This window comes from Besnoitia besnoiti, chromosome I (genome assembly GCF_002563875.1).
Source record: "Besnoitia besnoiti strain Bb-Ger1 chromosome I, whole genome shotgun sequence".
Taxonomy (NCBI): domain Eukaryota; phylum Apicomplexa; class Conoidasida; order Eucoccidiorida; family Sarcocystidae; genus Besnoitia; species Besnoitia besnoiti.
The window spans coordinates 3,349,002-3,375,411 of record NC_042356.1 but is presented as its reverse complement, the minus strand read 5'-3'; the positions used below and the strand labels follow the sequence as shown (position 1 = coordinate 3,375,411).

The following is a 26,410-nucleotide window of genomic DNA, read 5'->3' as shown; positions in this document are numbered from 1 at the left end:
ACCTGTCGCTTGTCTGACTTTTCATTCCAGAAACGCTGATTCCGTCGTCAGTCTAACACACATCCGCACAGCTCCACAGGGAGGCCTGGCAAAGCAGGCTGAGGTGATCTACTTCCTCTCTCTCTGAGGGGCTCGCCTCCCAGTTTTCCGCCGCACACTGTCTGCTCTATGGTTTTCCTTCGTCACGTCGTGCCTTTCTCATCATGTTGAAACGTGATACTTGGGATTGCCACGAAGTGACAGAAGTAAGAGCCGAAGCAAGCTGGAGAGGAGTACAGAAAGACTGCGGTTCGGCCGGGGTTCGTGACCAAAAATATTCGGACTGACCTAGAAGGCAAGAAGAATGCCAGTGTGCCTGCGTCACTCGTTGTCCTTTACGAACGCTGTGCCGAAGACACTTGTGGCTGTGCGCCCGTAGGCTCTGAATCATGTCCACTATTGTCTTTCACAAAGTACTTTTAAGTGTCCAAATAGTTTTTCAGTTTATTAAGTGTCCAAATAGTTTTTCAGTTTGTTTATCGAAAGGAGCCACAGACTACGGACGTAGCGTACCTCGAAGAAATATTTCAGCTGGCATCTCTGCCGATATAAAATACATCAGAAAAAAAATGGGGAGAGTCTCTCGACTCTACATCAGAATCTCTACAAAATAGATCTGTCTGTTCTTCAGTGTGCCGCGCACATCTCCTTTTTTCGACCCCTTGCGCCGCTGCTGGTGCGCGTCTTCGACGGCGTGTCACCGTCCTTCAAGCCACGAGAAGCAACTCGATTCCATCGCGTCTCTCCCTAGCGCCCCTTCGATTCCTCCTTTCCTGTTTTTCTGCCCTTCTCTATGCTGCTGCGCACGCGCTCAGGCGCCTCAGCACGTCATTCAAATCCCCCCCTCGCCTCTCTTGTGCTTCCCAGCCTCGCTCCTCACGCCTCCTCTCCCTCTTGGCCGTGCGTCTCGGCTTCCTCGAGGAACCCATCGAGTTTCTTGTCGGTTTGCTCTACATCGACGAGGAAGTCTGACAGGATCTGCAGCTGGTGTTCGAAGAACTCCATCTTGCTGCGCGGGACAAACGTGGAGGCCTTCTCCTGGTCCTCCTCCGCGGCTTCTGGCGGATAAGCCGGCAGCGGAGAGAAGGCCGCAGCGGCTTGACCCCCGTCAAATGCGCTGCATTGCTCGTACTGATCATCGCCAAAGAAGCCGCCCTGCTCATCACCGTCGGGCATGCGCCACGCGGGCGAGCTGCCTGCGGTCAATACGCTGCCCCCGGAGGCCTGCAGAAGCTGAAACCGAAGAGATGACACGGGAAGCAGCCATGGGCGACCCCCAACTGCTCAGGCCGCGCTGCGGGAAACAAAATGAAAAGCAGTCGAGGCAGAGATCTCCGCGAAGACAGGAGTCCTCCGCCGGAGGGGCACCGAAACTGGTGCGCTAGACAACAGCCACCCCCAGCGAACCCCGAAAACCGAGCTGACACACTGCTGCGTGAAACACATACGAGCGAAACGAAGGCACAAGCCGCGGCAACTGCTGCGCACCTCTGTGAACTCAGGCGGGAGAGTCTGCAGGAACTTCTCTGCCTCTGTCACCGAGGAAGAGTCCGTCACTCGGTGCTCAGCTCCCACATCTTCGAAGCCGAGGCCCTCAGCCTCTAGCCAGGTGTCGGTCTCGCTGTGGATGCTGCTGTGCGACCGGAAGACGCCGCTGCCCGGCGTGCGGTTCGCATGCGAGAAGCCGACAGCCGAAGACGCCGTGGGCTCTGAAAAAACAGAGGTAGAAGGCAGAAAGCAGCTGCACTCAGTTCTCGCTTCCCTCCTGCCTCGAGGGAGCTCCCGACGGACGAAGAAATCACACGCGCCCGAAGGAGCTGCAGACGCACGCGGCGATACGCACCGCGGAATCAACGCCACAGGCGAGACTGGATTCACCCGCAACAACCAGCAATCTCCATCCGGAGACAGAAGTGCATATCTCAAATCGAATAATCAGAGGCAGTACAGTTCCTAGAATACTGAAGATGAACATTGAAACGGCTCCACTGGCTCTGCAGGTACCGATTCCACGCCCAGGCGTCTGTGGACCCCGCACGCGCGCATGCATCTAGATACATGCTGGCGGAGGTGCCTCCCAGTCAGCGACAGCCCCCCCCCCCCCCGGCCCCCCCCCCCAGCCCACGGCAGACTCGAACGCCTCCTCGCGGCGAGGCGTAGCGCCCTCGATGAAGTGGCCGGACGGGGCAGCTGGTAATCACACTAGTCTGAAGGCACAGCAACGCGTCCACGAATAGAATGCGGCGCGGCGTTCCCCCGGTAAATGCCACGGTTGAAGGCGAGAAGGCATCACGCGTTTCTTGGACTTACCTCGCAGCCCAGCAGTCGTGCACACGGTTTCGAGATCTGCGAGAGTCCTCTGGTGGCGCAGCCGCACGGTGCGGTGGCAATGCATCGCGTGCAGATGACGCTCAACATCTGGCGAGGGACTCCCCAAGATCTGTGTCGCAGTCCATTCAGTCATGAACTGCTGCAGAAGCTGCAACACGAAGCAAAAAAACAAAATGACCGCAAGGAGAATGCGCACACCCCAGCGGAACGCGAAACCGGCAAAGGTAAGATACACAACACGGAAATGAAAACTGAAAGTGAGGGCAAGAACGAAGCCGGAGAAGCGACACAGAAACAGCGGGAAGAAAAAAGATCTTCAGGGGCATGCATTTTCGGGAAAACAGGACGTTTTAGGACGGGGTGGTATCGCGTAGAGAAAAGAACGGACGACAGCGGTTTAGGGAAGAAGGATACCAGGTAAAATACGATACAAAAACGTGAGCGGACCTCGGGGTGGCGAAGGTAGAACAACGTAGTCGTCAAGTTCTTCTCCAGTCCTAGCTTGGCGCCGCCGAGTTTGGCGAGAAGAGAAAACGCCGCGTCGCCGACACACGTCCCCTCCGTGGACAGAATGAAGGAATGAAGCAGGGACGCCATGGCGGAGGAAGCCGTGGAAGAAACGAAAATAAAGCCTTCAAAGACCTCCCCGGTTTAAGCAGAGGAAAAAGAAAACTACAAGTGAGAGTGAGAGGATACGCGCGCCGGAGAGAGAACTACGCCGAGGATAAAGAGAGAGATGCGAACAAGAACAAACAGGTGGAAGACTTGAACCCTACGCCGCGAGGTAGAGACAGAACACCGCAGTTCGACGAGATCGAGGCAGAGAGGCTGAAGATCTGGAAATCTTTTCCCCTGAAAGACGCCGCAGCGCTACTGACAGAAGGCAGTACGCGGGTGCTTTCGAGCTTCCCGATAGACGCTAGAGCTGATACATCACCGACCCAAACGGACACAGAGAGGGACGAGGTGAAACATGGGAGGAAAGACTGAAAGCAGATAAAAACGACGCACAGGACAACGAAGCGAAGCGAAGGCGAAAACAAACGAGGTAGGCAATTGCAGATACTGCAAGGAGTTTAGGATGTGAGAAAAAAAAGACAAACAAACGAAGAGGAAGCAGACAATGCAAAGTGAGGCGCCTGCCCTGGCGTTGGTCTCTGTGCTACAACTTCCAGGCCTTCGGGCGCTCTCTTCCCTCCTCCATTCCTCGGTTCATCTTTTCTCCCCCAAGAACAGCGAGAAGGAAGTCAGTTTTTCTACACAGCAGCGACACTTTCTCGGAGAAAACGGAAAGGAAGGGGAGGAGAAGAACAGGACGACGGAATGAAAAGAAAGCCAGCTGGCTGTGTTTCGGCCCGGCGACGAAAGCGGATGTCAAAACGCGGACTAAGACAGAAACAAACGAGTTGAAACGCGATGAAAAATTGAAACCGAGAAACGCCAGGCTGTTTTCACAGCTGCGAATGTGTGGGCTTTTCGATAGACTGCTCTGCCGTTTAGCTTGAGTTTCTCTGTGCGTTTTCTTCGCTACTCGACGGCACAGCGACCTCAGGTGTCTTTGCCGTAGAGGGCTGACAAGAATGCGGAAGAAAAGAATGAGAAACAGCACCAGAGACGCAGGCAAACCAGCGCCGATGGATACACGAACCTGAAGAAGAGAGGACGAAAAGTAGAAGATTTCACGGAAGCACTGCGATGTTCGATGGCAACTCGTCTCCCGCCTCGCAGCGGCGCAAATATACTTTTTATTTTCTGCTCCGGCCACTGAGGCGTCAACTACTGCATGCACCTGGCGCAGACCATGGCAGAAGCAATATTATTTTGCATCCATCCAATTTAGTGTTGCCTTCCAAAAGTAGTCCGTTTTGGCGGCGAAACCAAGTTCGCGATGAGGCGACGAAGTTTCAATCCTGCTCCTTACGAAATGTTCCCATAATCGCGAGGCCGAGAAGCTGCGAGTGTGCGCCAGGTCTCAGTCGAGCCAAACACATGACACACAGTTACCGGCTTTTGGGTGAATGCGTCTGACGTTACCTTACACGCTTCCAGCCTCGACAGCGAGATACAGCAAATATAACAAGCAAGCAATCTCGACGTAAGTCAGGCAGCCCCCCCTCCCCCCCCTTCCCCCCTACTCGGTAATTACCCGCCATAGAACTGAGAGTCTGGCTCAGCCTGTAGCATCTAGCCGCGAGGGCTTCATAGGGACCACTGCGTGCTGTGTAACTTGGAGCTGGGACAAACAAGCTCACAGTGTGAGACGGAGCTCGGTCAGCTCACTGAACGAAGGTGAGCTCGACTCACAAAGCTGGGCCCCGTGTCTGGATAAGGCCAAACGACTCAGAATCATGATCAGCATGCCAAAACCATGCCAAAACGACGTCGAATGTATGCACTGGAGTGAATACCGAGGTGCAAGTCTATGGTGCACTACCTCAGCATAAGGACTGTACATATGAGCCTTGCTGTTTGAATGAGACGCGACCGACCACCCCCAAGATGCACATGACACTGGAACAGCTCTTGATAACGACATGGATCAGCCGTAGTTGAGCTTCACAGAAATATATCGTTAGGGCACCACAGCGAATGCTAGACTCAAGTAGTGAGACAAACAGGACTTCTGCTATTCTTTGGGGGTGCGTTCCCTCGTCGGCAAACCAGCGACATGGGGCCACATGCATTGTGGCACGTGGTGCTCCGCCTAGTAAGAGCAAGCAGGTAATACTTGTTTGCAGTCTTATCTTGTTCTGCCGGTGGCGTGCATACGCATACAACCTAAGTCGCAGTGCCAAAGTCAGTTGCCGGCCCTGTCGTTGAGAATGCTCTCATCATCCTACACGTCAATGTTTGCGAAAACAGATGACCCTGCAGCGTCCAGACGGAAGCAGCGGCACTCGGCGCCAACACTGTGGCACGTCTCCCCTGCTTCCTCAATGCACTGCGTACGGGGCCCGCCACGCCGACGCATGTAATATTGACAAATGCTCAGATACACTAGGTAAGCACTGTGTTTTACGTACTTCCATCCTCATGATATTCATGCGCCTTCAGGACACCAGAGACGCCCTGGAGAATCTAAACGAAAGGTTCTATTATTTGAGCGTGTATGCGCCATACATTGGTGTGGACAAGTTTGTGCATCTAACTAATGCAGCGAATGCAGTGCCCGCATCGGGTGAAATTCCCCCCTGACTCGCGTCGTGCGAAAAACTAAGAAGAAACTCGGATATCGAATGAGCAATACGGGCTCGCGGCTACTTCGCCCGTCAAGACTGCAGGCAAATCCGAAGTTCGAGTGAGCGCTGTAGGTGACCCCGCGGCCGAACATGGCGTCTATGAGCCTCTCATACGCAAGTATGCAGGCGCTATTAGAGCCTTTAACCATCAAATACAGATGCTCGGAGGACCGCAAGTGGACTCCAGAACCAGAAACGGATTTGCGGACGTCCGACGTCCCTGTTTACCTGAATTTCTATGGTTCGCCTCCTTCCTTCTTGCTTGCAAACGTCACATCGCCTTAGTTGTGTTGCTAGCACGCACAGGTGAAGCTGTTCTGGGCAGATCGTACATCAGAACAGTGCGCCACCCGCAGGCAGGAAAAATAAGAATCTGCAGCCGCGTTCCGTATCGATGCGAGAGTCCGGCAGCTGAATATACGTGTCGGCTGGATCAAAACGCAACCGTCGGCGTTTTTCCATGTGTAAATTTCTGTACTTTTCTGGCTCACGTATTGGTTTCTCTAACGTTGTGTCGTGCTACGAATTACTCGTGCCTAGGGAGCCCGATGCCGTTGCAAAGCCGCGTCAATTAGTCAGTATGAGATGAATGCATCAATGCCGGGAATGCTACATCGTCCTGTGAAGCGTGTGACTGGCGGACACGCACCAACGGCAAAGAGGAATATGTGAATAAGACGACTACATACACCGGCACAGAAACACTGCCGTCGCGGCGCAGGGAGAGGCGCGCGCTCACACCCACGGAGCCCATCCAACGAACATTTGCGCGAGCGCTGTCCTGTCTTGTGCGGCATTGAGGAGACGTGCCACGTGAGCGGTGACTGAGAGCTGCGCAATTTCGCCTTCCTCGTAGCCGTCCAGTTTACGACGAACCTACGGTGAAACAGAGAGCACACCGCGCACCGCGACAGTAGTTCAACCGAAGAAGCAATTCGTCCGACGCCTTGTACGATTTCTCATTCCCCAGATATGTATCTCTACACTGGAGCTCTAACCCCTAAGGCCTGCTGGCAAGGTCGTACAGCCGCGTTTGCAGAAACCCATTCGCTCCTCCACTTGCGCCGGACCTCTCCAAGCTGTCTAAGGACACCTAGCTGCTCAAGTTGCTCGGACGCTACAACAACCCCCGAGGCCGTAAAGGGATACAGTATTCCCGCTGAATCACACGCATGCCTGAAACGGAGTCACTGGTGTGTCCCAGTTCCCCAAGACGGACGTATATCCTGTACGGGCCCTGCGTTGGCTGCTCGCACACATCCGTTGAGTGGAAACACTCCACCATTTTCGTCAGTCGCCCGTGATGCCCCTGCCTCTGCGTGAGGCTGAGGTTCTGAGAGAGGCTCCTGACACCGAACACGCCGGGCCAGCACCAGCATCATCTGCCTTGAGGACGCCTCCCCCCCCGCCCCCCCCTTCGGGCGAAAACTGAGGATTCAAGACTCCTCGGATTACTTACAGTCAAGACAGCCCGTTTCGCATTTAGATTGCCTTCGGCTTTCGTGAGTATATCCTCGACGATAGGCGTGTCTCTCTCCTCCGGCTTCAGTTTCGACTCTTCCTCTCGGCCGTCTGCATCTTCTCTGTCCTGTCTCTCCGCTTCATTTCCGCAACGTGCGACAGAGGCGCCGTGACTTGAAAGGAGAACGGCCTCCTCCCGACTGCGTTTTTTCGCATTCGGTCCACTGGTAGAAAACGCTGCTATAAAAGCTGGTCGTTTTCCCCTTCCACTCGCGGCCACGGCGCCTTTGCCCCGCCCGCGTTTCGCCGAAACGTCAGGACGAGACGATGAGGCCAACGGGAGGGACTTCTCGTTGTCCTGGAGAAGTCGACGCGCGTCCAGGCACCACCGATACAGAGGATCGAACAGAAGAACTTCAACGATAGACACGACCAGCGGCGAGACGCGGCGTAGCACCTAGCGGAGAGTCGATTTCAAAACAAACACAAAGCGAAGCCTTGAACAAGACGACGCAGACACGAGAGGAACTGACACACAGAGCTAGCTGAGTCGTAAACGCGTCCTGCTGTCTCGCTAATGCGTGCGCACAAGTGGCGTCACTAAGAATGTATCAACAAAAAACACATATACAGGAGAATGACGCTGTGGATAGTTGTCCACACGGGTATCGCAGGAAACTGTCTGCATATCAAAGCTCAGCTGTCGCCCGGGAATACGGCAGCTAGGTGTGTAACTGCAAACGAAGCCGTTATATTCCTGTCCCTATATCGAACCTGACTACACTCGTCTGCACATGCATACACCTGACGATTCTTGAGTTTCAGTGCAACGTCCCAGCCTGTTGTCCGAGTAGGTCGATAAGCCTGGCATTTGTCTGTCGGCACTGCGCACACGTCGTGACCAAGGCATCCACCGTCACAGCCGCCGGCCTGTGGCAGCGTCAGGTCGTCAGCCGGATGGACATACTTCCATAGTTGTTTCGCAGTCGCGCTTGAAGCACCCGGCGACCCCGAGGCAGCCCAAGCCGTCGACAAGGTCTCTCGTGAGTCGAAAGGGGACGAGTTCTGGGATCGCAAGCAGCTTCCCCTGCTCAAACATGATGCCAAAGTCAATGTGCACAATATCGCCGGAAGCGACGTCAAGCAGGATGTTGTTGGTGTGGCGGTCGCCGAGGCCCAAGATATACGACACCATACTGGACACGGCCAGCGTTCGCCGATAATGCTGTTGCTTCTCGTACCTGCAGTAGGACAGGAGAAAAGGCAACCAAGCAGACGTCGTTCGTCCACGACAGACAATGAAGGTTACTGTCCACGTGAAAAGGTTTACATGCTTCCAGATGGGCACAGTCAAGCAAGCTCGTGCGCACTCGTGCGTAGCAAGGCACGCGAATTCATCCATGGCGTCTTGCGCGTAGTCATCGACCGAGACAAGCGAACATCTGCAGAAGCTATCACAGGCACACCAGGCGGGTACGGCAGTGTATTTTTCGGCGGAGTGTGACAGTGACTACAGAAACCATGACGCAACACCTTCGGCACCCGCGCTCCGCGGGGCTTGGCTTACCATACGTCGGCCGACGGGAAATGCTCGAGAAAGAAGAAATGGAGCACGGGCTTGAAGCGGCCACAAATCTCATCGTAGGTTCGTACGAGTGACTCGACCAGATTCCCCTCGCCTCCGTCTGGCGCTGGAGGAGTCGGCTTCTTGTCGGCGTTCTCCCCCTCGACTTCACCACCAGTCCCTCGACTCGCAAGCTGTCGCGCGTGAGCCAAGGCTTTTTCTCGTGCTTGCCTCAGTCTGTGGCGGCAAGCTGTAAACGGCCAGTCTTGAGGGCGGTACCGCGCGTGGGCGCCGTGGTAACTGTTTTCCGGTCCACCAATAAGGTACTGGGCTGAGGGACGAATCAACGAACGCACGTGGACTCTCATGCAGCGGTCGGCGAGGCGGGGGAGCCCCCCACGCATCTCAGCTGAATGCTCACACACCCTTATATCGCGCAGAGTGTGCAAGGCTGGGCGCGCAGGCATAGGCTATTTGCACACGTTAAAGCACGTTTACATTCTGGGAGCGGGCGGGTCTCTCTCATTCTGCCCTTGAGCCCGTGAAGATGTAGATGCTGAAATTCCGCATGTTCAAATCGCGCCTCGCGGTTTCATAGATGAACACGACTCCCATGTCTGTACAGGCGTCTACTCCCCGTTGCCTGCCTGACTACGAGTCGACTGCCAGAGATGCTCAACTGTCCTTGGATCGATATGCGCCCATGACCATCCAGCCATCGATGTCTTTGCCTTAGGTACCCCAGCAGAATCTGCGTCGAAGAAATTCCGTGATCCCTCGATGTGAAGCAGGCAAGCCATGTGTGACTCCCATGGACCTCGTGATATGCGAGAGCTGGCCTACCTAGCGTAACCGTGTCGTTAACCCATTCGAGGATGCCAACTGCTGGTGAGAAAGGGACGACGGCGTACGTCCGCAAATAGAAGTTGTTTTCAACAGTAGATGGCGCCTCCAAGAACACCTGCGAAACCAAGCGCAAAATTCCGTGAATGTGGTCGCCAATATGTCGTCAAAGCTCTATGACCCTCTGCGTGCCCCTAACGCCAAGAACTGGGACCGGCCCACTCCAGGCGTCGACGGCGGAATACAACGCTTCGGTGACGCCCTAGCGGCATTGAGTGCACCATGGCGTGACGGTTCGTAGAGACGAACGCTCAACCCTGGACCCTCTCTTCTAGTTCCGACGCATATACATTTGCTTAAGATTACAGAGCTTGCAGGCATGTAAGTAACTAAAGAACTATAGATACTTCGAGTGAAGAATACAAGGATAGCTCCAACAATAACATGGCTAAAATGTGTACCAGTTAAGATGAAAAGTCCATTACCAAATGCTTGTTTCTGTGTGGGACGAGAGGCAACTGGACACGGCTTGGATTTCGTTGCACATGTGGGATAGGCGGGGCTCCCGCACTATCTTCTGAGGACGTGAACATCTGGGCGAGGTGTCTCCGCCCTGCACCGCCACGCAACTTCGCGCTCCAGACGCAGTGGTCGCTAGTCACAGCCGGAGTCGTGCAAGGATTCGGTATAGCGCCTTCTCGCATGAGTTGCTGAATCCACCCTAGATCTCGCCGCCGTGACTCCCGCGCCCTGGGTATCACCGGGCGCGCTGCCCTCAGCCTCTGGCCTGCACACTTTCTCGTCACTCGGCTTCATACATGGTTGACTGCCCGCCCTCTGCCACCGCGCAATGCGTGTGAGTTTTACGTTCTTTGCAGGACGTCCTCACGCCTCGTGCCGTAGCCCCCAGAAAGCCAAAGACGCTGCGGGTGGAGTCGCTGCACCGTCCCATGGGTGAATCGTACCTGGTTGATCATGCCGAAGAGTTGCTGGGCAACGCGGTCTTGGCGGACGTCTTCTCGGCCTTTGCAGCACTGCTTGTGCTTCCTCCCGCGCCGGTCCCAGACACACAGGAGCTTGGGCTTTGTGATTCCGCTGCCGATACTTTTCACTTGCATGCGCAGCGGGTCCCCGGGGCCCGCGGAGAGGCAGCAGGGGTGCAGAGAGTAAATGTAGGTAGAAAGGCCGCGCAGAAAGTCTGCGGAGCCTTGCAGACGCAAGAGAGCTGCTCACGCACGAAACACATGGAACACGAAACAGCAGAGGCGCATGGTCCAGCAGCGGGCCCCACGGCGAAGACAGTCACATGCTCACGCATCAGACAAAGGGGTGGCCGCGCAGTCGCTTTGAATGCTCTCACTGGTATTCATGACCACTGCAGAGGGAGTCGGGAAAATCGACAGGCAACATGTGAAAACTTTCGCTGCAGCGCACTACATACACACATCTAGAGGCCACGGCATACCGAGGAAAGGCACGCAGGTGCGACGACCTTTTTCGTACTAAGGCATCATGGACAGTCGACCACGCTTCGACGCGCGCGCGTCGGCGCTTGCGTGCTACACCCATAGTAGCGCCACAATGAGTACAAGTTAGATGCAGACAGTCACAGACGAGCCTGCGGACCGTGCGCCATCCTCACCGCTGGGGGGCTGGAACGGTACGAGTGCGTCACGCGGATGTTCCACAGTTGGGACTGGAAGCATCGACGCGAACTCCTCTAGTCTTTTAAAAGACGGCAGGCGCAGCATCTGCTCCTGCGGAGTCAGAGGCCGAGAGAGAGAAGCAGCCGTCCCGCGCTGCAGCAGCCGAAGGTTCCGCTGTTGCTTCTGGGCTTCGCGGAGATCATCATCGAAGTCGAGGAGACAAAGGTCGTTATAGAAGTCGACTAGCGCCTCCACCGCCGTGACCACGAGCTGAGACAGGGGCAGCGCATTGTTCTAAGCTATTGCGTTTGGCAGAAATCGCGCATGGGGGGAGGGGGCGCGCCCCACACAGACATATGGAGGCATCACACAGTACTCATTTTCGCGGTCGCCTGAGCACACGGCCTCAAGGGGACAGCCGCCGTTTTCACACTTAATCTCCCTTGGCATACACATTTATAGAAAATTGAGGGAGATGCGTTTCCACTAGAACATGCCCAACCGGTGAATCCGTGTACAGTCACATTTTCACGCAGAGCGCGCGTGCCGTTGGATCCCGGTATGCCGTTAAAACCCGCGTGCCTCCCGGGCCCCGCCAGCACAGGCTTCTTACTCACCTTCAGAGGCCTGGAGGTATCCGCCAGGCGATTGAGGACATCCTGCGCAGCGTTGATTTTGTCTTGTTGAACGGTAAAGCGGTCGGACCTGGAGAAACCGAGAAGCAGAATTGTGGTGAGCAGACGACGATGCCCCCCTCTATATGACGGGGTAGATTAAGCCCTGAGCCAGCGATAGCCTCTTCCAGTGAGGGGGCAGATGCCGTCGATCTATATATATCAATATTGTGTTCTTCCTCCACTAGTCGAGTATGGTAAGAGAAATGACGCAGCTTCTTACCTACATGCCGTTATGCCTGAATCGTTCACTACGTTTCTATGGCGATTTAACTCTATGCGTACATATGGAAAGAAATCATCGTCGACAGAGGGCGACACGTGTCTTCTGGAACTTGTGAAGTGGCCTCTCGGCTTTAAACTTACCCTCTGTGTCCTGGTGGAATGCGTCGCCCATTGCGAATAGCCACGAGCTGGTAGAGGCACTGGAAAGGATACTGCTTTGCCTGTGGGAGAAAAATAAGCAAGTCGCGTGGCTCACCGACATGACGTCCCTAGCCCCGAGTATTTCCAGGGTGCAGACCGAACCACTAAACGCCAACAAAAAAGCATTAATAGATTTATATAAACGACATGGCACCACGAGATAACACGAAATGGAAATGAGCTCTAGGAACTATAATGTCTTTGTTTATTCGATTTGAGTGAGTACATTGCTCCTACATCTGCGCGTGAACACGCGCAAAGGCCCAAACAGAGAGCGGTGTGCTCCTACGTGAGCACACACCTGGCCACGCGTGGGTGAGACATACGAGCGCGTGGGCGGAAAAATAAGGGGAACAGAAATATACTCTGCAACCGTGAGGACGTGGGGCTAGTGCCGTTTGCGCGGATCCGGGCGTCGCCAAGTCGACGTGCACGTCGGCGTATATACGTACACCCCTGTGAACCGAAGCATAAATATGTTTATATATAACCGTCTATATATATGTATACATCTACATACACGCCTTGGCAGCACATAAACCGCGCCATACAAGGTCAATACGTGCCTGGGTTTAGTCCGGACGTCTGAACAGGGCACGTCTGCACACGTGCAAGCGTACCATGGCTAGCAGCAACGCACGTAGGGTACGTTGGAACGGGCTGTCGGCCGGGCTGCCCAGTCGCGAGGCAATTTGGTAGACGAAGGGGAGAAGATGCCGCAGGTCGGGAGGGCCGGCGGAAGGAGGTTCATCGTCGGGTTTTGCAGGTTGCTCGTTGGCCGCAACAGCCGACATCACCTTGCGTGATTGACTTCCCGAGTCCGAAGAACTTGCGAAAGGCGAGATGAGGATAGTGTCGAGAGCGGCATTCATCTCTGGCACGGCCTCGCCCCACTCGAACCAAAGACTCAGCAGGCGGCTCGTCGTCCTAAAGCGTGAACGGAAAGGCAACAGGCAAAAGCCTTCTAGAAATGCGTAGTTCAAATCACGATGGTTGATGCGTACGCGGGCGGCACAGCCACAGACCATACAACGGCCAAACTCGGAAGGTGACCCCGATTTGCTGCTATGAAGTGCTTGAGACCACACGCGGGTCAGGTTCGGGTTCTTATGATGTCTGCGGTTTCCTCGGAGCTCTTAGGTTCAGGTTTGAGGTGCCTGTTTCGGCGTTCTCACTTAGCTGCGTGAGGAAGGAAAGGATCTCTGAGGCACGCGGCGTAGAGCCGCACGGCCTCAAGAGCCCACTGCGTCCGCTCGCGGTGCTCGCGTTCGCGTTCTCGCTCCATCGCGCGTTGCTTCTGCTGAAGCATACAGACGTGCTGTTGAAGGAGTTTCTGCTGGGCCTGCATGCGTCGGGGCTTATCGCCTTCTTCGCGCCCCCCGAACACGGCAGACAGTTGCTGAAGCAGACCCTCGATCTCCGCTCTTTCTTGACGCCGCAGGTCGGCCTTCACCAGGGACGGCACCGAGTGTCTGTAGTCACTGTAGGACTGAACAGAAAAAAAAAAACAGAACAGCCGAACAGGCGCGACGCCTGCCGAGGCACGTGAGAATGGGTCCTCATCCGACAGCTGGGGACAGGGCGAACAGACGCATGTCAATCCCGCATGCTCACTGCAGTCGGCGGGAGGCCTCAACCACGGAAAGGAAGCCGCACAGCCACCAAGAAAGTGAGGCGAACGCGCGGTCACGCGGAAGAACACACAGACGAGGCACGAGCCCTAGACGCCCAAACCCTGCGGCCAACGTCAGCGGCAGGCCAGACAAGCAGGAGAGGAAGACCGCAGCAAAGAGCCAGCACGCGGGCCCACAGTGAAACACACGTGCCCGCAATTGGCAGACGACGACGCGAAGGTGCGTTGAGAGAGAAGATGTGCCGCCCGGCGTGACTGAAAGGCCAGCCAGAGCCACCTCCCAAAGCCGCGACAGACCTGCAGCTGGTCGTCGATGAGAGTTGCGAGGCGCTGGCTGGGCTCCAGGCTGCCGGCGAGCGGCCCAAGGCGGAGCGCGATATTGAAGTACTGCCGTCGGACCGTTGCTTCAGTCTGTGGGGAAGCAAAGAACACATTCCCACGACCGCTGACAGCAAGAGGAAGATGAGCACCGGTAATACGATTGGCAACACCGTAGCGGCAACTGACGCAAACCTCGCGCACTGGTAAACGTGGAACGTGAAGACGCGAGACCGCCATATGCCCACAATAGAAAGTAGCACCGCCGCGCACCCCGCGCTCCCGCCAGGTACTCAGCCCGCGAAGGTGAAAAGAAGAGGCCATACAGGTTGTCTGTGAGACCGCCAACGTGTGCGAGAGAACCAGAAGCCCAGAACGTCAAACTGTCCTTTGCTGCGAACTGCTGCGAGAGACCTACCGCCCACCGTCCACGGAACTGCCAGTCGCCGCACGAACACAGTGCGTCGATAATAGCTCTGCGGAATTTTTGAAGCTCCACCTCTGCTTTGCGTTCTCGTTTGATTTGTCTATATGCCCCGAATGCCAAGATGCGGCTGCCGTTCAAAAAACTGGCCGTTTGATGCGCCGCTCGGAAGCTTGCTGGAGATGCGTCTGGGCAGCGCCCGCCACACTGCAAAGGAGCCACGAGCGCCGCCGCAGCAGCGACAGGCGAAGACGAAAAAGAGGACGGGACGCAGGAAGTCGTCGACCTCTGGAAAGGCAGCAGTGGCCAGTTCTTGGGCTGGCACAGCCGCGAAGCGATGCTCAAGCTGCCTGAGCAATCGCCTGAGAGATACAGCGTCTTCGCGAGCTGCCACTGGACCAGAAAAAGGTCGATGCAAACAAAGGAAGGCGCGAAGCAGGCAAGATCCTGATCGCATAGTCCAGGACAGGCGAGAGATGGGGACATAAGGGACGACAGCGAAGGCGGCACAGCAGTTGACGGCGGCACGAGGGGCGAGGAAGAAGGAGGAGCAGGAAGCGGAGGTGAGGCCATCGGGGATGACACGACAGAGGGCAGCTCGAAGAGACTGGCCTCGCGCCAGTCATCCAGCAGGGCCTGAAAACCATAGAAAATTGCACAGAACAGACGGCTGAACCGGGGAGCGAGCGGGAGGCCGACGACGCTAAACACCGAAGGCCACTGTGCACCGCCTAGGCCACCTGGAACAAATAATACACGTGTAAACATATATGCAACCAGAGGATTCACATCTACGCAGCTAGCGGAGTCACTGTGTGTTTCTTTACGCCTGTATCACAGACCGGGGCGTGCAGCTGCAGGAGCAGCACTACTGCTTCAGACAAGTGGGCGTTAGCACGCTGCATTCTCTGCGGAGATGCTCCTATGGACCGTAGCACCTACCGGAAGTTTCTTCCATACTGGGAGCGCAAGGTCTGTTTGCAGCTGCAGCAGATGCGTTTTCGCTTGCAGGAGATGCTCAAGACTTCCCCGCCAGTCTCCTCGTTCTCTCTTCATTTCGCCGAGAAGAAGCAGGTGTCTAGCCGCCGACCTCCGCACGTGACAGCCGCACATGAGCTCCGCGTCAGTCCCATGCTGGCTGTGGTGTCGCCCTGAATGGACGAGCTCCCGCACGTTCCAGTCCTCTATGTTTCCGTCCGCAGTTAATTGCCTATGGAAAGAGTGGCCTTGGCAGTCGAGAGCGAAGGGCACCGCGGAAGGCCGACATTGGGGAGAATGCACTGACGGTATCGCCGCCTCAAGAATAGAGGTTTGAAGAGATACCAATGGCTCCAGGAAGAACGGCAGCGAATAACGCGAAGAATAGCAGGCTGAGGACGAAGAGGCAAACAACGTCCCCGCGGAGACGGCGAGCTGGCTCTCCCAACCCGCTTGCAGCTCTTCAAAAGCCGCTAAGGACATAGGAAAAAGGTAACACACGCAGGCGACGCGAAGGAACAATGACGGAGCGCGACGTACGCTCTGAAGCTTCAGGCCGGCGTACGACTTCGCTGGGATCGATCCACATTTGCAGCAGCTACACATGGGTATGTAATACGCAAATACCCTAAACCCCAGTCATATTATAGGGAACGCTGGAGTGTCATGGATGCGACTCTGTCCTGCGTTATATCGATACCGATATCAAGGACTATTCATGAATACGTATACCTCGGTCGGTATGGGGTCCCTGGAGCAGCACCGTGCAATTCGTCACACTTACACTCGTCCGAACAGCTTTGTTGCAGAGGGTCTGTAAGCGCCTGCCGCAGGCTGAGGTCCGCAGCTTGCTGCAACGCCTGCGCCATAGCAAGCTCGATGTACGCCCCAACGAGCCGCCGCGAGAGACTTTGGCCTCGAGTCTCGGTTGGCGTTTCCCGCAGCGACAGTCGCGCGTCAGCAGAATTCAGCGCGCCTTCTAGCCGCTGGAGAGCAAGGGTAAGGGCGTGGCGAGAGATCTGCACAGCTCGCAAACGCGTCATCATGTTCTGCAAGCCCAAATTTGGTTGCACCTCGGGATCTTCAACAAGTCCTCCCGCGCACCATACTGTTGTTCTGTCGCTTCGTCCCCTGCTCTCATCAGCACGTTGACGTCCCCCGCCACGGGGAGAGAGACAAGGGACGTCGCGGAGACTTGCAGCAGCAGGCGCATCGAGAACGGCCGGAATAGGCGGCCGAGAGGAAGATGCGAGAGCGTGTGAAGGCCAGCCAGGAATCAACGCGGACGGCTGACAGGCGGCCGCTGCATGCACGAGCGAAAGCGTCGAATATATGCAGCCGTTGAAAAGTCCAAGATGGGCGCTTTGCTGGCCCATGCACGACTTCGAGTGGGCGCTAGTCAATGCCATGCCTTGGGGCTCTGCGAACAGCGACGAGGCCCATACGCCTTCGAGATTCGGCGCGTTTATGCATGCGTCTGGCAAACGGCAGGAGTCGTCCGGTGTTGCGGCATCGGCATCCCACCGATGCAGACGCCACAGACACTCGAACTTCCTCTCAAGCCACGATGCCGAACTTGGGTCGAGGCCATCCCAACCGCCACCGGCTGAGCTGCCGCGCGCGGGCTCCGGGCTCAGCGGCGAATCGAGCCTGGTTCGCCCTGCGCCGGCAGCTAGTTTCCACGCCACGCGACACTCCCCCGGCGTGTGGAAAGAACTTCTAGAAGCCGCATAGTCCGGGAAAGACGAATACTCAGAAGGCGCTGAATAGGCGAGTGATGAGACATGCAGCGGCTGTTGGAGAGACTCCAGCACGCTTGCTCGAAGCGAATGCAACCCGATGCGCCCAAGCGTGCTAGCCATCTGACTTTTTACGGAGTAGAGCAGTTGCTCAATGTCCTGGAGACGAGCTTGAAGGCACGTGTCGCCTTCCGTGATAAAGGCCGATCTGCACGCGGCGTAGCTGGCCGTGTCAAAATCGCGGACCCCAGTGATATGCCTCGATCGTGGTCCCGATGTAGTCCCGGTACTGAAACGCTCGACGGCAGACAAAGACCTTTTCTGCTGCGCCAGGAGTCGGACTCGGCTCGCCTCGAGGTGCTGCAACTGCTCCTGCTGCAGCGTTAGTGTCGCGAGCCAGTCGTGTTCCGCCTGCATGCGCTGAATCAAAAAGTTCGACGTGTGCCACGCTGAGAGACAGTCTGTGACAGCAGAGAGGTCCTCCTCGTCTGCGTCAATCAGAGCCTGAGAAACGAGAAGGAAGAGCGGAGGCGGGCTCACGGGCGTCAGGAGCGCAGAAGCATTCGCTGGGCGAACAGAGAGCTCCCGCAGACGCTGCAAAGAGAGGTGAAAGCGCCGCATGCGTTCCTCTGTGATCTCGGCAGTGCCAGGAGGATTGACAGTAAGCGCTCGGTCCCCCAGGGTTCGAGTCTTGGGTTGCTCATTCCTAGTGTCGGCGATTTCAGCCCCCCCCCGCAGTCTTGCTGGCACGCGGCTTCCTCCGACGGCGTTCCCTCGCTCCGCTCCGTGACCGCCTTTGTCCCCGTCGGGGGCCGTGTCGGAAGCTGGGACGTCTGCGCGACTCCCCTGTCCACCGTCCACAGCCTCTCTGTTTCGCCGCTCGCTCGACGACGAAAGCAGCATCTCCCTGAGTGCCTGCGCGGCGTGAATCTGAGGCATGCGGTCCCACTGGCATCGCTGAAACTGCTGCGAGATTCTCGAGAGACCCTCTTCGAGGCCAGCGTCTGGGCACACTCGCTCAATTTCTTGCTCCGCAAAGAAGAGTGCGTCGGTCGGGCAGCCGAGGCGAAGTGCCACGAAGGCAATCGCTTGCAGGTCGAGGGCAGCCCACAGATGCAAGAAGTTTTCCAGCATGTCACCGCCTAGTCCCTCTCGAAGCAGCCTGCAGCCCGCCGAGGAGCGAGACAACGAAGCCGCAGATGACGTCGGAGCGTGTGCATGAGCTTGCGAAGCGTCAGGCGGGCTGCGCCCGCCGTCCAAAACTGTGCGGCAGGCTTCCGCCTCTTGCGGGGGCGCGTGCGAGGCCGGGTCAGCCGCATCAGATTCCGTCGGATCTCCAGTTCGCCTAAAGAAGTCTCGCGGATTCCGTCCCTTCGCTGTTGACGGTGCCGATGGCTTTCCGCTACCTCGTTGCTCGACGGGCCCCTCTGCGATCCTCTCTTCTTTTCTTCCAGCGTCTTCAGCTCTCCCTCTCGACGCCCGGCGCCGCTGCAAACATCCACCCGAAGTCAGTTTCGAAAGGTCAACCACCGGAGGCACTGCTTGCCTTGATGCCGCAGCAGCATCACTCACGGTGCAGCCGGCGTCTCCAGTTGTCCCTCGAGTTGCCTCGACTTGCCGCTCATCAACCCCCGTAGCTTTGCCATGGGCGCCGGCCTCCTTTGCATGCTCCTTTGTCGACACAGGTCGCTCCCCAGTTCCTCGTGCTGTCGCTCGACATGGCGCCAGCCCCACAGGCTCGACCAGAGTCTTGCGTTCGCCGCTATCTCCTTCCGGTGTTTTCCGCGATTTCGCGCCTCGGGCGTCGCCTCGCCTTTTGAGTCGCGAACGCAGAACACCGGGGGCGGCACCGCCAGCCAAGCGTGAAACGTAGACGCGAACAAACTGCAGGGCCTTCACGCAGAGCGCCGCTGCGGCAAAAGCCTCGCCGCTAGGCGACACTGTGGAAGACGGCACATCACAAGACCAACATGAAGACACCCCCCTGTTGTCCACGGTGTCTTTGGAATTTGAAGGCGCAGAAGAACCAACAACAGAGGGGCCAAATAAGTGCTTCGACAGCTCCATATCGGACGCCGAAAACGACTGGGACAGGAGGGGGACACGGCTCGACAGAGGTTGAAAGATACAGCGATTTAGTGCGGCTGCGAGGTGACGGCACGCGTCAGATGTGGTCTGGAGCATGCACAGAAACAGCAGGGGAAGTGCATGCTCAGCGAATGTAGGGCAAACAAAAGCAAAAGGCGCCCAACAGCCGAAAAGAGTGCGGCGGGACTCCGCGGGCGGAACCTGGACGAAGTTGGGCGGCGGCGACGGGGGATAGTGAACGCTGCGCTGAAAAGGGAGATATACACACACACGCCAAACAGGAAAGCTGCACATTCTCCACGAGTGGACATGGCGATACAACTGGGCACCCTCTCACATGAACGTATGCTTTGGATGTGCAGGCAGCTAATATCCTTGTCTCCCCACGTATGGAAAATGTCGGCGAAGGCGAACGTGCGTATGTATGCGCAGCACCCGTGTCTGAATCGAGGCGCAATAGCGCCAGCGCCGACGTCCATACACGTGTTCCAGCACGTCAAATGCCCGTCTAGGTCTCAACCGTGCTTGGAAGCAGATGTGGAAGGCGTGGCTCAGCGTAGGCAGCGTAGAGTTACTGGCAGATGTCTACCCATCATATGTGTCCCGTATCCGGGTGCCGATTTCCATCCACATGTACCACATTCAGAAGCATATATATGAATATATTTGTGTGGTGCCAAAACCTCGCAGCTGCGGGTTGCCGCGGCGCCCTCGGGGGCTTGCGGCCTCGCCCATGCGACTGGCTCCACGTCCCGTACTTCGCTTGCTTCCTCCGGCCTTTCGACCCCAGCTGACAACGATGACTTCGTCGCCTCCGCTCCTTCCGTTTCGTCGTCACATGTTTCCTCGAGGTCTGTGCCTTCGATTTCGCCCTTCGCGACTTTGTCGAGAAACAGGAGGAGAGCGGCAGCAACGCGCATGGCCCAAGGAACATGCCCGGACTCGCCTGTCTGTGCACACCCTGACGACGAACAGCCAGCGGCCGCGGGGCCCGGGGGAGTCCACGCCACGCCAGACGGCGCAGCCGGTCTCCACGTGCCTGCCGTTTGGCGGAAGAAGCGCGAGGGCGAGACGGGCGGTGGCTGCGACGCCGGAGATGAACTCCACTGCGGCGGGATGGCGCCGATACTAACCGCAATCCGCGCACAGGCACTGCAGGACAGAAGCACCGCGCAGCAGCCAGAGTAGAAAGCATCGATGACGTAGTCACGAAAGAACGAGCCGGAACCGCGACAGAGAGCAAACTCTGTCCGGGACGCCGCAGCGCTTGAATGACACGCAACAGCTCTGCGCCAGATTGAACAGCTGCTGCATCCTGTCCCGTGCCGCGGACATTTGAGCAGCTCGTGCAACGAAGGACAAGGCACTACGAGACGTCCCGAGAGTACCCAACGGCGAAAAAGCCAAACGCGTTCAGCGTCCAGCACCCGAGAGGCTCGAGTACACGCAGAAGCTCGCCGCAGCCATGCACGGAGCGCGTGGCAGGGGTAGCGCACAGTCTCCCGCCGCTCGAGGCGACGCGCGACACTGTACCTGAACTTTGACAATCACTCACGACTCCCGACGTACAGATTCAAGAGCGAGCAGGAGTCGCGCTCTCTGTAGATGTCTCCCGCCGTGCCTGAGAGGAGGGCCATAAACGGCGAGGCGCCAGCCAGCAGGGTGCGCAACCGGTCGACGTCCTCGACCTCTCCGTCGCCTTCCGCCTCCTCCGCCTCCTCTGCCTCCTCCCGGTCAGTGCCTTCTCCATCGCTTGCCTCGTAGCCGTCGGAGCTCACTCCTGCCCGCCGGCCGCCTCCGTGCCGCTCCAGCGGCGGCGCACCTCCAGGCGGGCGCAAGCTCTGGACCCTAGACGACAAACGCTCGCGACGCTGTGCCGCAGAGCCGCTAAGGTTCTGGAGCGCAATCAGAGCCATAAGGCGCAATGCGTGCACCGCCTCGGGGTCGCAGAGAGTCGCGCAAGCGCCGACAAGACCGAGAACTGAAGGCAAAAACAAACGCGCAGACGTGCGGAACTCGAAACACGTTAGAGACGGCACCTGGTACACGCAGGCGTCTAGAGACTGCAACGTGAGGCTTCGAACACGTGCCGCATCGCTCAGCCGTTGCGGACAAAGCCACAGGCGTGCGCCCTGTGACTAGTGTGCGGGGGGCGCGCCCCTCAGGCACCCGGCAGACAGAACCCCTCGTGATCCTTTCTGCGGCTTGGCATTCCTCAAAAACAACGTCGCCCGTCTCTGTCGCTGCTGGTCATCCACAAACGTAAACGCAGGACCCGCCCGCGCACGAGCATACAAACAGATAGATAGCTATACACATGTTGTTGCTGCGCAGCTCGACTGAGCCGCGTACGCCGGCGTGTGCACCAACGCTCGCGCCGTACCTACGGATGCTGTTTCAGGAGCTAGACACCCTCAAAATGGAACAGCGGACGCCTACGTTGCACACTCAGGAGGCTGCGTACCGGTGAGCATCAGCACTGGCTGAACATGCTGTCTTTCTTTCCCCTCCCTGGGTTCCGGCTGAGTGCCCTCGAACACTCGCCGCGTTTGACTGCGAGTCTCCTTCCTCGCTCGTTGGCCCTCCGCGAACGGATCGAAAACCGAGAGCAGGAGGACCAGCAGCCTGTGCGACGCCGCGGCGCCTGTCAAGCATCGCTCGTAGCGGCTGTCCTGAGCCCTACACAACATACACACAGCCGCCGAGGGGGGGCGGCGCGCCAGGCACTGACGCAGCTGGAAAGAAGGCCACGCAAAGGTTACGATAGCGGGAGACGTGAATGTCTTGAGACCAGCCGCCGCCTTCACACACAGGAGGCAAACGATGAAGCGATCGGCGGTTTGAGACAACCTAGGGGCACCGGCGCAAAGCACTCGAGATGCAGAGACCCCGAAAGGCAGCCGAAGACGACGAGGGGAGACGACGGGGATCAGACTGCTGCACGGACGCCGGGGAACGGGTGAGTCATTCACCGAGCGAAATCTGTAGATAGATGCAAGGACAGAGACACGAAAATGGAGGGGAACACCTAGAGGACACGATCTCGCCGACAGGGAGACGTTGTTCGCTCGCACTCCGAGATGTCCAACACACGTTGTCTTACGGCAGCGTATCCCGTAGATTGGTCAGGTTTGTCGGCGGAAGATTGAGCAGCAACAGCGACGCGAGGCGCCGCCACGCGTGATTGAGTCGGCGCTCTCCACAGACGTAGAGAAGAAGGTGGGCCTTTACAGAATTCGGGCTCAAATGCTTGGCTCGTTCGGCATCGCCTTCTTCGTGCTCGTTTTTGCACAGCCGCTGGAACGGTGGGTTTGGGCCTGCAAAGGCGGGACGGGTAGGCCGGGCGGCGCCAGAGGGGGCGTCCCCCATGGGCGCTGAATACTGGCTGGCACAAGGATGCCCCTGAGACGGCGCGTCTGCGGGAGCGTTTGGCTCTGGGAGAGCTCCGATCGCCTGCGTATTTTTTTGCGTCGGCATGCGCGTGCGGCCCAGGTGGAGGGAGGCCAGCCCCAGTAGCAGACGCTTCGCCGTCGTCGCCTCGGAGAGGAGGAAAACAGAAACCAGTTCGTCTGCCGCTGCAGCGAGGGATGAACACGCTCGCGCGTCCTCGCGTGCGTCAGCCAGGAAAGGCGGGAAAGCCCGCGCGTGCAGGAATTCATCTGCGGAGGCCTTGGCGCCGGCTGCTTCGATATTCCTCTCAACCGCGGCCACCAACAGAGACTCCGAACGTCTCGGCTTCTGCTCTAATTTCTCCTCGTCTCCGCACTCTTCGGCATCTTTCGGTTCACAGGCCCATCCAAAGTCCAAGTCCGGGTGCGGGGCCTGCAGAGCGAGGTACCGCTCTACCAACTCTTCTGTCTGTTCGCGTGAGATGCAGGCTCCCGCGCCTGCCTCCGTCTCTGCGTCGCCAACGGGGCGACCCAGTTCGCCGCCGGTCTCTCTTGGGAAGCTTACAGGGCCATCTGAAGTTCGGCGTTGGCAGCGCGTGGGCGCGTTGGAAGTCTTTGGTGCTGCTCGGCTTTCGTCCGAGACTCCAGCGCGTTTTCCCTGCGCGCCCAAATGCGAAGCTGGGAACGGAGAGGAGGCACAGCCCAGAAGAGGAAGAAACAGGCCTTCAACTGTGCACGTGTCGAGCCAGTCAGCGAGGGAAGCGAACGGCAGAAGGCACGCGATCCTCGTCAGCCGGGCAGCTATCGGCGACGCAGTCCTGGGAGCCGCCGACAACGTCTGCGCTCCCTTGCAGCCACCCGTCAACGCGGAGGCCACCACGCTCGCCAGGAGGTCGAGCGCGCGTCGGGCGCCTTTGCGAAGGAGCACACGAAGTGAAAAGAGGGACGCGATTGGCAACCCAAGCTGCTCTACCACGAGCGCAGCCGTCGTCTCCGCTCTACCCAGCCCTCCGGTGTTCAACTTCCTCTCGCCATTCCCTGCGGCCGCGGCGGACTGATGGCGGGCTTCACTCTCACGTAGGGAAGAGGCGGACGGCGTAAACGCGCGCCGCACAATATCGGCGGAGACACTGGCGTCGCAGAACGCGCCACGCCCGCCACTCACACGAACAAGGAGAGCCGAAAGAAGGATGAACACGGGGCACGAAGAAAGCAGCGAACTCGCCGCCTGTTCCTCTCCGGCCTCGCATTGCTGCCTGCGAGCGCTGGCACCACGCGGTCCATCGCCAGAAGGGTTGAGATGCGCCACTTTATTCTGTTGGTCAGACCTCGGACTCATGATGCCATCCCTTCGAGTCTCCGCGAGTTTAATGCCACAGGGGGGCGCCGACGCAGACGAGGGAGATGCAGCAGCAATCGACACCGAGCCGCCTGGAGGCAAACGCGTCTGAGCCGAACTCAGCGACGCGAGAAGCGCTGCGGGATCTGCGTATTTCTCCACGAGTGCGTCCGCGAGGATGTCGAGGAGAGGCGATGACAATGTTCCTCGAAGGGCTCGGGAAGCGCCGGTTGCTGAACAAGGGGTTGCAGTTGCCAAGCGGCCGGCGGTAAGGCAGAGCGCCTGTTAAGGAAGCAGCCGAGAGACCATGAAAGAGAGGCGATGCCCACACACGCAGACGCATGCCTCTGGTTCGGCGTTTGGGAGCGGATGTTAGGCACCGAGTCTCGGCACACGGAAGACGGACAGTCATGCAGCGTAGAGCAGGGGAGAGACAGGGCAGGTGAGGAAAATCCAACGGAGGCAGATCAGCCCACCAGAGGGGCAGCAGCTCCAGCGCACTAGAGAACTGAGCACGAAGAAAACAGGCCCTTTCCAGCCGCGCACCTGGTGCAGAACTTTACGAGAGACGAGCAGTGGAGCTGCGACTGCCTGGCGGCAAGAAGGCGAGATGCATTTTACACCTGAACCACAAGGCCCTATCAGCCACGTCCGGACTGTTGACGGCTGACAACGAAGCTGTAACCGTCACAGTACCTACTTTTCGACGGGAGGTTCGACCTAGTGGCGTCGATGGTGCGGACTGAAACCGCGTTTGTCGCCGTGATTCCGACAACGGAACCTACGACAGAACGGCTGTTTAGTCCACGTTTCGGAAAGCCAACAGAGCCAGAAATCAAGCGCCAGCCACACAGGTTTGAGGCGGGCCCTCTGCGTGGCCAGCAGCTGGTTTACCTTTCGAAGCGTCTCTGATGGAGCGGCCGCGATGACAGTCAGGGTCGTTGTGAGCAGCAGTTGAACAAATTTCCGATTCTCGTCTTCCTCCGCTTGAAGCGCCCACCGCGGACGGCGCCACGCGAGCTCGCCTCCTCCTCTCGCGTCTCGCGAATCTAGAACTGCGCGAGTGAGGAGATAAGCTGGAGGAGTAGAGCGGACGTCGCGTGCCGATGCGGTAACGGCTGCACACGACGATGGCGACGCGGCAGTTACGGACACGAAGGAATCAGAAGAGGCTGAGGGGCTAGAAGAGGCGATGTTACGCTTCCAACTTGGAGCAGCGCTTGAGCAGAGCAGAGGCGACAACAGGCGAAACATGAGGCAGAGGAACGCATGCAAGCGAGACGCCGATGAGACTGCACACGGCAGAACAGCTGCGGACACCTCCAGCACAAGGCGAAAACGTGTCTGAAGCCGTTCCAGTGACATGAATGAAGCCAATCTGCTTGTGCGCCCGGCGGCTTCTGTAACTCCGTTTCCCTCCGACGTTGCGGGAGCTTGGGTGCTCGAGAAAGAAGAAGAAAACAGGGAACCAACCAGCGAGCCAGTGGCTGAAACCGCCCAAAAAGGAGATGAAGGAGAACGACACGATGCCCGAGGGACCGAGGAATCTGCGGCAGCAGACCTCCCCAGGCGCGCCTCTGAACCGACCGTGTGGGGACGCAGGAGGTGCTCAAGAGACAGCATGAGCACGACGAAATGCCGCTCGAAGGCTTCAGCGGGAACGTCGGAAGCACGAGCGCCAGATGCGCATTCGGCATCGATTGTTTCGTTGCGTGAGTCAGTAGTCCTGCCTTGAGTGCCCTGTAAGACGCTGAGCGCGGGAAAGGAGTTTCTTGAGGCGCCGGAGCGACTGCCTGCACTCACGACGGCGCCACCGCTGCGCGAGGTGTAGCGGGCGAACTGTCCAGCACTGGCCTCAGCCAGGGACTCGCAGACAGTGAAAAACGAAAGTGGCGAAGACGCAGCGATATCAGCAAAGGTAAGAATGATCCTGGCAAACAAGCAAAGAGACGCACAGCCCACAAACAACGTTTATACGCATACGGTTAGTAACAGTGCTTTACGCATCTCTTTACGCATCTCCTAAAATATCCACACGGCACCCAAAGACGATGCACATAGGCAAAGAGATAGTCACAACGGGAGATGTAGATGGAGAACGAACTCCAGTCGAGATAATGAAACAGCCAAGAAAAAGACTGCCCTACCGATACACATGCTCTCTTAAGCTTCCGACAGCTGCACAAACCACCCCTCTAGGCCGCCGCCTGCTTTGGTGGCTCCTGTGCGTCAGTCCACATGTTCTGTATTCTCCTTCGCCCCTAGTCTATTAATAAATG

General features: G+C 57.7%; 2 protein-coding genes across 2 annotated transcripts in view; both read right to left on the bottom strand.

Annotated features, from left to right (window-relative positions):
* Positions 1-915: 915 nt before the first annotated feature.
* BESB_004940 (uncharacterized protein) lies at positions 916-2,967 on the bottom strand (the record flags this gene model as incomplete). The annotated part of the gene is made up of 4 exons (XM_029359249.1): positions 916-1,272; positions 1,528-1,748; positions 2,350-2,518; positions 2,818-2,967. 4 exons carry the CDS (start codon positions 2,965-2,967, stop codon positions 916-918), a joined length of 897 nt encoding a protein of 298 aa, XP_029222162.1.
* A 3,377-nt stretch (positions 2,968-6,344) lies between these two features.
* Positions 6,345-26,410, bottom strand: part of BESB_004930 (uncharacterized protein) — a gene marked incomplete at both ends in the record, with an annotated part of 35,648 nt that continues 15,582 nt past the window's right edge. The window contains 20 exons of the mRNA XM_029359248.1: positions 6,345-6,485; positions 7,069-7,527; positions 8,038-8,311; positions 8,638-8,965; positions 9,478-9,595; positions 10,443-10,702; positions 11,120-11,393; positions 11,741-11,828; positions 12,164-12,243; positions 12,844-13,150; positions 13,399-13,712; positions 14,154-14,267; positions 14,593-15,234; positions 15,541-16,049; positions 16,361-19,649; positions 20,162-20,555; positions 20,973-21,384; positions 21,868-22,082; positions 22,507-24,413; positions 25,026-26,061. Coding sequence (XP_029222161.1) covers positions 6,345-6,485; positions 7,069-7,527; positions 8,038-8,311; positions 8,638-8,965; positions 9,478-9,595; positions 10,443-10,702; positions 11,120-11,393; positions 11,741-11,828; positions 12,164-12,243; positions 12,844-13,150; positions 13,399-13,712; positions 14,154-14,267; positions 14,593-15,234; positions 15,541-16,049; positions 16,361-19,649; positions 20,162-20,555; positions 20,973-21,384; positions 21,868-22,082; positions 22,507-24,413; positions 25,026-26,061 — 11,161 coding nt within the window. The remainder of the gene's footprint in view (positions 6,486-7,068; positions 7,528-8,037; positions 8,312-8,637; positions 8,966-9,477; positions 9,596-10,442; positions 10,703-11,119; positions 11,394-11,740; positions 11,829-12,163; positions 12,244-12,843; positions 13,151-13,398; positions 13,713-14,153; positions 14,268-14,592; positions 15,235-15,540; positions 16,050-16,360; positions 19,650-20,161; positions 20,556-20,972; positions 21,385-21,867; positions 22,083-22,506; positions 24,414-25,025; positions 26,062-26,410) is intronic.